This window comes from Gopherus flavomarginatus, chromosome 3 (assembly GCF_025201925.1).
Source record: "Gopherus flavomarginatus isolate rGopFla2 chromosome 3, rGopFla2.mat.asm, whole genome shotgun sequence".
In the NCBI taxonomy this organism is placed as follows: Eukaryota; Metazoa; Chordata; order Testudines; family Testudinidae; genus Gopherus; species Gopherus flavomarginatus.
The window spans coordinates 77,053,010-77,062,547 of record NC_066619.1 but is presented as its reverse complement, the minus strand read 5'-3'; the positions used below and the strand labels follow the sequence as shown (position 1 = coordinate 77,062,547).

The following is a 9,538-nucleotide window of genomic DNA, read 5'->3' as shown; positions in this document are numbered from 1 at the left end:
TTTGAAGTTTATCTTAGTGTTTTTCAGAGCATCCATACATTTTTCCTGTCTTCATCAGAGAAATTGAAACAAAAAGAAATGTGAATTAGCAATTATGAAATACAAGCAATTGAAAAGGGCAGCTGAAAGTATAAATGAAAAAAATCTATTGTCAGTAAGGTTATGGAAAACAAGACAGAATTCTCTAAATACAGCAGGAATAAAAGAAATCCTAGTGATAGTGTAGCATATCCTTGTTAGTCATGCTGTTTTAGGTGCAATTTTTCTACATTTTCACACTTGTGCCCTGCTTCACCATTTCAGTTGTGCTCTGATACATACCCCATAGTTCCAGCCACAGCTCCCGGAAGCACTGGCTTCTAAGTGATATCTATAGGTCTTCTGTGAGCCTTCAGAAAGCTCAGAGGAATGTTTGGAAAGAAGGAAAAGTTCCAGAAGTCCCCAGGATCCAACACCATTTCCTAGATATTTAATCAAAATGGGGCACAGGATGAACCCTCAAAAAAGAAAGGTTTCTATGCTAAGTAATCACAAGGCATCTGATGTGTGTCCAGTGCAACTGGCTTGGCTGGTTCTACCTCCATGCAGTTATCTGTGCAGAAGACCATTGTGGAGTTCATTGTCTCTCATGATACAGGTACCACTGTAAGTGCATGTTCTCCATGAAATCTCTCTCTCTTTCCTGATGCAATGCTATAGGGTAGCTGCCCAGATTTGCTCAGAACATATGATACAAAAAAGCAGCAGCATGGGTGTGGATGTGCAAACATGATTGTGATGGCAAGGTGACTGTTCTGTGGACACATACTGAACCATGAACTCATGCCTCTAACTGGTTACTACAGCATCCTAAGTAACGTCTTCTCATGAATGCATCCTTCCAGTTCCAAGTATTTTCAAAAAAAGGCAACTGGTTCAACCAGTTCCAGCCATAACCTGCCCTGGCTTGGTCCCCTGACAGAGAGTCCAGACACCTGTTACCGGCCAACAACTGAGTAGCATAAATGTTTGAGTTTTATATATATGAATGCTGTGTATTGTGGTCTGAAGGTTGAAAGACCCCAGAAAAACCCCATTTAAATTGTGGGCGTGGTTGGGCCGATTATTTCATTGCCCACAGACATAGAGCTAACCAATTTGTGGCAGAACTAATCAATGATCCATTCATCCTGCTTTCCTGCCTCTGACAGTTCATTATACTGAACATCACTGAAATGCCAAAGAACATATTTTCACCTGGTCCATTGTGCAATGTAATTGCCATTAGTTCTCACAAAGCCTACAGGAAACTGCACATTATTAAGGGCCAGGTAGAGGACCAAGGGGATTAATGGGGTGGTTGGACATGGTTTCCATTTGAAGTCCCTTTCAGGCCTACATTTATAGGATTCTATGATTTACGTATTTTTAATTGCTAAAATGGTTTAGAACCATCAAATTATGCTGGTAGATAGCCTCTGTAACTCTGTGATCTTATTATTGTTACTCCCATTCTCCTCCCTTCCCCCACTTGCTCCCTACTGTTTGTAATATTCATTTATTCTGTATTGTCTTAAACTATTGTAAAGTATGTTAGTAGCACTTCAAAGTAGGGACTTATGTCTTCCTATGGGATTGTACAGCATCCAGTACAATGGGACTCCAATCCTGGTAAGTAGTCTATAAATTGTCATAAAATGCTACAGGTTTCCCAGCTATGGAATGTCCATCAAGAGAGAAATTGGTTTGGGCACTCAGACAAATAAGATATTAGTTTTGTACTTGCAAAGACTGTTAAAATAATTTCATGATACTGGCATTGTGCCATTTACACTGGTGGTGAATTTTTCTCCCAATGTTCAGAAAACGATTTGATATTTATCACATTCTTGGGTTATGAGATTTACAAAAACACCTTTTAAGAAACTCCTCTGTGAGCATATTCCATTAGCTCAGTAACCAGTCTCCCTAAGAAACTGTCATTAGCAGAGAATTGTGTACTGTGGAGTCAAAGAAGTGAATGTACTAGGATTTAACATGTTGGCTGAAAATAATGAGCAATTTTGCTAAACTTAGCATGGGCATATTCTGTCTTTATTATCTGTTTTCACAATTAATATACAAGCGTTCTCTGAGAACTAATTATTTCTGTAATAAAGTATAGTAGTCTTCCTGTTGCTAATGAAGTCCTCTAACATCACTTATATGAAGTATTTAGTTGCTATTGTGTAATAAAATCTAGAATTCCTATGAATCTTAATTGATTTCTTCAGTCATATTAGCAAAAAGTAATGTATAATTCTCCACTTGATCTAGATGAAAAACATAATCACATTTTTTTCAGAATAGACAAAACATTATTAATCCATTTCTGGTGCATAGAGTACTTTTCTTATTAAGGTATTTGTCATGGATAACCCTGTTACAGTACTTTTTGTCATTCTATTTTCAAGTAAGATATTAGCCAAAACGTGTCATCCATGATAGTCAGACAATGAGGGTGTGACAATCTGTGTGCGCAAACCAAGAAAATAAAAACTTGTAAGCCACAATGTCTGAAAACAGTGCGAATCTATATATTAAACTCCTGCAATTGTAGACAGCTTTCAAACACTGCAAATATATATTGTTTTTAACCCAGGAATTTTCAACACAAAGATGTAGTCTCCTTTTGAGAACAGAAATTGAATGGCTTTATACTATGTGCAGCTTCTACAGACAATTATAATTTAATAATTATAATTTGATCCATTAGTTATTTTTAAGTCTTTGGAATTGCAATTTCATAAAACAGAAATGTAGGGCTGAGTCTAGCAGGGTGTTGAGTGCTTCCTGCTTTTTGCTGAGTACGTTCCAGAAATAGACAATGAAAATCTACTTATTACAATAAGAACTTCCATTCTTTTATAACAAAGTAGTCATAGCTCTTGGCACATAAAAGGATAAAGAGAGAATAATGTGGAATTTGTTAAAATAATATATAACAGATTAAAATTAATATAACACGAGATGGGAAACAGAGAATTGGTAGGAGAATAGAGGTCAATGAATAAATCTGTTGATATTGTATATAAGCTGGAGGCAAAGTTTTAATATGTTAGAGGAGGCATTAAGAGTGCTTTACAGCAAAGTAAATAAACTATAATCCTCTTTAAAAGGAAACTCTGCGGAGCAAGGAATGGTCAATATATTTACACTAGAGAATGCTCAAAGTTTTGAGAGTAAAAAAAGAAGTCTTGGGTTTGGAGAAAGGCCAAATGAGTGTCAAAAACAAAAGAATCAGTTAAAGCTTACAGGGGAAAGATTAGTGCAGTAAAACAGACAGTTGGGTATGGCTACACTTGAAATTTCAAAGTGCTGCAGCGGCAGCGCTTTGAAGTGTGAGTGTAGTCGGAGCGCCAGCGCTGGGAGAGAGCTCTCCCGGCGCTGCATGTAAACCACATCCTCTACGGGTGTAGCTTGCAGCGGTGGGAGCCGTACTCCCAGCACTGCGGCACTGATTACACTGAGGCTTTACAGCGCTGTATCTTGCAGCGCTCAGGGGGGTGTTTTTTCACACCCTTGAGCGCAAAAGTTGCAGCGCTGTAAAGTGCCAGTGTAGCCAAGAGTTAATGACTGGAGTTAGGGGGAATAAACAAGGCTTTGGGAAATCTGAGAGGTAAATCTTTGGTCTGAGCCTGTAAGGGCAGAGCTGCTTCGACTCCCATTGATTTCAAAGGACTTGGAGTGTGTTCAGCACTACCATAGGAGCATGCTCTAATTGCGGAGGAGGGCAGAGTTAAAGATAATTCTAAAATTATGCTTTTTAAAATTGTTTTTAACAAGAAAACTAAGGAGAAGAAGGTAGGGCAATTAGGATCTTGTAATTATTGATCAAAAGCAGGCACGAGATTCAGTTGTATAAAGATGAACACTCACATCACCTGTTCCAAATGATCTGCGTACCAGAGTTAAAGGAATACTGCAATGGAAAAAACTAGCTTCTATTAATTTACTCTCATGGTAAAACACAATTAATTTAACTAATATTAATATTTAACTAATAATATTTTAAAATGTATGCTATTTTAAATTTTGAATCTGATACAATTGGACAGAGTGTATCCAGATTGTAGTCCTGATTGTGTCTATCAGGACAAGAAAATCTGAGCTTCCCATACGTATATATGGAACAGCAGGACTTGTTGATGGTTCTTTTTCTTCTTTTTCAGAAGGCTCAAAAACTTGTCTCTCTCACCAACAGAAGTTGGTCCAATTCACCCACCCACATTGTTTCTCTATGTCCAATTTGAGTCTAATAGGAGCATTTTATAAAAGTTACCTTTTTCACTATTTCTTATAGCAACACCATGAGCTGTTGCCCATACTTTCTGGGTCACTTTGTGGATCTGTCAGTGAGATATCAAATCCTTTTTTCAAGGGATCATCATACAGTGGTCACAATTAAAAAGTCAACATTCGCCGAGACTTATCACAGTTATTTTCCTTGATAAATAATGTATAATGTCGTATCTTAGATACAAGGACCACTATTCCCACTTGTCTTATATAATGCCTTAACATTTGAAGGATTGATGTTTAAGGACAACTGAATCTGAGATATTACACTTCTCATATACAGTACACAGAATACAAATGGAATTCTGCATAGGCATAATGATTTATTTGCATAGGTTCATTTGCAGGCATAGGGACACATTCACAAATAATATTATCCCAATATTTGTAGTATTCCAGGTATTCCCTGTAGAAAATATATGGAAGTAGATATTGAGTTTACTTTATGGTTCTAAAGCAAAACTGGAAAATTTGTAAGAGTGACCATGGTAGCAATTTGTTGTGTCTTTGACATATGCTGACTTTGTAATGATAACCATGGTAGAATATGTCTAGACTCTCACATGATATGCAAATCCTAAGATAAAATGTTAGATTTATTTATTTTTTGTTTCACCTCAAAGAGAAATATTATGTATCCATGAAATCAATGGCACCCATTTTACAGCATTCACCCCAAGAGGCCAATTGCTGCTAACTCTAATTTAGGGTCTATTCCTACAGTTGGCCAAAACAAACATTAATGTTCATCAGTTGGGTTGGTAACTGAGGATAGAAACCATTTTGAGGGCCTGGTTTTCATTTACACGAAGGCTCCTTCATACCACTATGGCAGTGTAATGTGTCATTAAAGTGGGTCTGAATTACATTTTACACCAACTCAGAGCATTTACACTCACCTTTTATTGCCAGCGCAGTGTAAAGAGGTTTAGTGTAAATGTGTATCATGCCCTGAGTATTTTGATCTTTCCTCTACATTTCTTTTTTTGCCCTCTGTCTTTCATTATAACTTTGGCTACACAGATAATGCTCTAGTTTTATTTGCTGCCTGGGCTATGTGCAGGGGCTTTAAGAGGAGATTTACATAACATGTTAAAGTGTTTCTCTGCTTGCCTGTATGACAGATTGAGACAACTATACTCCTGCTCCTAATGATTGCATTCAGCATTAAATTCAATGTTTTGGGTGTGCAAGCATTCATATTCTTGCAGTTTCCTGTGATGTTGCAATGACTATTTAAATGTTGTCTACAAAATATAATGCATGCATATTTCATGTTTAAATTCCCTCTTCCGGGAGATAGTATCTGCACATTGTATGTATAAGCAACAGCAAGAGGAATATGCAGTTCTGTCTCAGGGCTTGTCTACATCACAAAGTTGCAGCGCTGGTGAGGGAGTTACAGCGCTGCAACTTAGGAGGTGTACACATCTGCAGGGCATCACCAGCGCTGCAACTCCCTGTTTGCAGAGCTGGCCGTACTCCCGTTTTGTCTCAGGTGTAGAGGATCCAGCGCTGGTGATCCAGCGCTGGTAATCAAGTGTAGACACTTACAAGCGCTTTTCTTGACCTCCGTGGAATAAGCAGGTATCCCAGCATACCTGAGGATACCTCTCTGGTAATCAAGAAAACTCCTCTGCCCTGTGCTCACCTGACCCCTCCTTTAAATGCGCCGGGAAATTTCAAAAATCACCTTCCTGTTTGCTCAGCCAGGCGTGGAGTGCAATTAATCAATCAATCATTCAGCGACCATGCCTCCACGCACCAAACGAGCCCCAGCATGGACCAATGCAGAGCTGCAGGATCTAATTAGTGTGTGGGGAGATGAGGCTGTTCAAACACAGCTGCGCTCCAGAAGGAGAAACTATGATACCTATGGTCAGATATCGCAGTCCATGATGAGAAGGGGCCACGAACGGGACGCCTTGCAATGCAGAGTCAAAATTAAGGAGCTGAGGAGTGCATACTGCAAAGCCCGTGAGGGAAACCGACGCTCAGGAGCTGCCCCCACAACCTGCAGGTTTTACAAGGAGCTGGATGCCATACTTGGGTGTGACCCCACCGTGAATCCTAGGAGCACAATGGAGAGTTCAGAGCAGGGAGAAGTGGGGGATGGTGTAGAGGATGAATACAGTGATGCTACTGGCGTGGAGGGAGACACCCCGGAGTCTCAGGACACAGGCAGCCAGGAGCTCTTCTCCAGCCCTGAGGAGACTAGCCAGTCGCAGCAGCTGGAAGCGGACGTTGATGAGGAAGCTGAGGATCGTGCTCGTGGTAAGTAGATTGCAATGTTTTGGGAGAGGAGGATTTTCGTTATGGCTGCCTGCATGCATGCCTAAACGTGGAATAGCCCATTGATGTGATCTATGACATCTGTGTAATCTGCCTCAGTAATCTCTTGAAAAGTTGCAGCTAGAGCTTGGGCAATGTGCTTTCTCAAGTTTATAGGGAGAGCCACTGTGGTCCCTGTCCCGGTCAGGCTAACTCATCCAATCCACTGTGCAGCGAGGGGTGGGGGGACCATGGCTGCACACAGGCAAGCTGCATAGGGGCCAGGGCGGTATCCACATTCCTGTAGAAGACCCTCCCTCTCTTCCCAGGTAACACGCAGCAGTGATATGTCTGGCAGTACGAAAGCCTGTTGATAGTTTAGGGATAATTGAGGGCAGAGAGCTAGATTCACGGCTCCCCAGCCCAAGGCGCTCTGTTTCCCCTCCCCCAAACCCCCCGCCCCCCGCCCTTCCCAGCACGTAGGCATCCACGCGGTGTGATCTGCTGTTCCCCCAGCCACCAGTCCAAGCAGGCACTCAGCCCCGCGGTGTGCTCTGTTGTTTCCCCAGCCAGCAGTCCAAGCAGGCACCCTGCCCCGCGGTGTGCTCTGTTGTTCCCACAGCCCCCCTTCCAAGCAGGCACCCTGCCCCGCGGTGTGCTCTGTTGTTTCCCCAGCCAGCAGTCCAAGCAGGCACCCAGCCCCGCGGTGTTAGCTGTTGTTCCCCCGGCCAGCAGTCCAAGCAGGCACCCTGCCCCGCGGTGTGCTCTGTTGTTCCCCCAGCCCCCCTTCCAAGCAGGCACCCTGCCCCACGGTGTGCTCTGTTGTTTCCCCAGCCAGCAGTCCAAGCAGGCACTCAGCCCCGCGGTGTTAGCTGTTGTTCCCCCAGCCAGCAGTCCAAGCAGGCACTCAGCCCCGCGGTGTTAGCTGTTGTTCCCCCAGCCAGCAGTCCAAGCAGGCACTCAGCCCCGCGGTGTTAGCTGTTGTTCCCCCAGCCAGCAGTCCAAGCAGGCACCCTGCCCCGCGGTGTGCTCTGTTGTTCCCCCAGCCCCCCTTCCAAGCAGGCACCCTGCCCCGCGGTGTGCTCCGTTGTTTCCCCAGCCAGCAGTCCAAGCAGGCACCCTGCCCCGCGGTGTGATCTGCTGTTTCCCCAGCCCCCCTTCCAAGCAGGCACCCTGCCCCGCGGTGTGCTCTGTTGTTTCCCCAGCCCCCCTTCCAAGCAGGCACCCTGCCCCACGGTGTGCTCTGTTGTTTCCCCAGCCAGCAGTCCAAGCAGGCACTCAGCCCCGCGGTGTTAGCTGTTGTTCCCCCGGCCAGCAGTCCAAGCAGGCACCCTGCCCCACGGTGTGCTCTGTTGTTCCCCCAGCCCCCCTTTCAAGCAGGCACCCTGCCCCGCGGTGTGCTCTGTTGTTTCCCCAGCCAGCAGTCCAAGCAGGCACTCAGCCCCGCGGTGTTAGCTGTTGTTCCCCCAGCCAGCAGTCCAAGCAGGCACTCAGCCCCGTGGTGTTAGCTGTTGTTCCCCCAGCCAGCAGTCCAAGCAGGCACCCTGCCCCGCGGTGTGCTCTGTTGTTCCCCCAGCCCCCCTTCCAAGCAGGCACCCTGCCCCGCGGTGTGCTCTGTTGTTTCCCCAGCCAGCAGTCCAAGCAGGCACCCTGCCCCGCAATGTGATCTGCTGTTTCCCCAGCCCCCCTTCCAAGCAGGCACCCTGCCCCGCGGTGTGCTCTGTTGTTTCCGCAGCCAGCAGTCCAAGCAGGCACTCAGCCCCGCGGTGTGATCTGCTGTTCCCCCAGCCACCAGTCCAAGCAGGAACCAAGGCATCCCACTAACATGGGAGAAATTTTAGCAAAAGTACTCACCCCATTGCTCGACATGACTTAGCTTTCTTGACCTCTACAGTGTTATGTGAGGTATGTGAGAGGGATGCTACCTAAAGTTTCAAATGTCCTTCAAAATTTGATAATAAACAATGATGCCCCTGTGTATTACATGTTTCTATCTCTATTTTTTCTAGGGAACTCGAATAATGCAGCTGTATCACCAGCCTCACGTAGATTACAGAACTTGAGGCGTAATCCTAGGAAATCAAAAGAGGAATTGATCAAGACCGTTCTGAACCACTACAACAGGGAAAGTAGGAAGACTGAGGAATGGAGAAATACTGTACATGAATGGAGGCAGAGAGAAAGCAGGAGAAAGGAATTGTCTGCCAAAAAAATAGCCAGGCAGATGATGAGCCTCCTGTCTCGCCAAACCAAGTCTTTTGAGTCTCTTGTAGCCATGCAGACAAATATATACCATGATAACCCACAGCCTTCCCAAAGCACTCTTCCTTGTCCCCCTGTATATCCTCAAAACAGCTTTCTGCAGCAGCCAGTTCCTTATTATCACCAGCTGCCCCCAACACCTATAAGATCACCTACTAACCAAGATATCTATAATTCTTACCCAGTGCACTCCACCCCCATCATTCTGCAGCAAAGTAATGGTGACTTGCATCAGACAGTGACAATTGAGTAAAATAGCACATAGTAAAACCTCTTAATGTACTGTGAACCACCCATACCCCCTTGCATGTTTTTTACTGTATGACAAATAAAAGTTTTTGGTTTGTATTTCTTTCAATACGTTTAATTGGTGCTAGAAATGGTAAATTATACACAGCAAGGTAAAGCAAAGCACGACACATGCATCAAACATTACTGCTGGCTCTCAGCATCAAATTGCTCCCTTAAAGCATCCCTAATCCTTGAAGCCCTTTCCTGGGCCTCCCTATTAGCCCTGCTCTCTGGCTGAGCAAACTCATTCTCCAAGCGTCTAACCTCGGATGTCCATTCCTCACTGAACCTTTCACCTTTCCCTTCACAAATATTATGGAGGGTGCAGCACGTGGAAATAACGGCGGTTATGCTGCTTTCCATCAAATCTAGCTTCCCATAGAGACTGCGCCAGCGA

The 9,538-nt window shown here is 44.2% G+C and overlaps 1 protein-coding gene across 1 annotated transcript; it reads left to right on the top strand.

The window, feature by feature from the left end:
• The first annotated feature begins 5,880 nt into the window (after positions 1-5,880).
• On the top strand, positions 5,881-9,232 carry LOC127047535 (zinc finger and SCAN domain-containing protein 29-like). Its single transcript, XM_050945933.1, has 2 exons — positions 5,881-6,591; positions 8,598-9,232. Exons 1-2 carry the CDS (start codon positions 6,069-6,071, stop codon positions 9,101-9,103), a joined length of 1,029 nt encoding a protein of 342 aa, XP_050801890.1. The 5' UTR covers positions 5,881-6,068; the 3' UTR covers positions 9,104-9,232.
• The last annotated feature ends 306 nt before the right edge of the window (positions 9,233-9,538 follow it).

What these genes read in the sequence shown, in the direction of transcription:
- LOC127047535 (XM_050945933.1), top strand. Translation starts at nt 6,069, where the DNA reads ATGCCTCCACGCACCAAACGAGCCCCAGCATGGACCAATGCAGAGCTG. An exon ending in AGCTGAGGATCGTGCTCGTG is followed by an intron (nt 6,592 to 8,597) that starts GTAAGTAGATTG and finishes TATTTTTTCTAG; the next exon opens with GGAACTCGAATAATGCAGCT.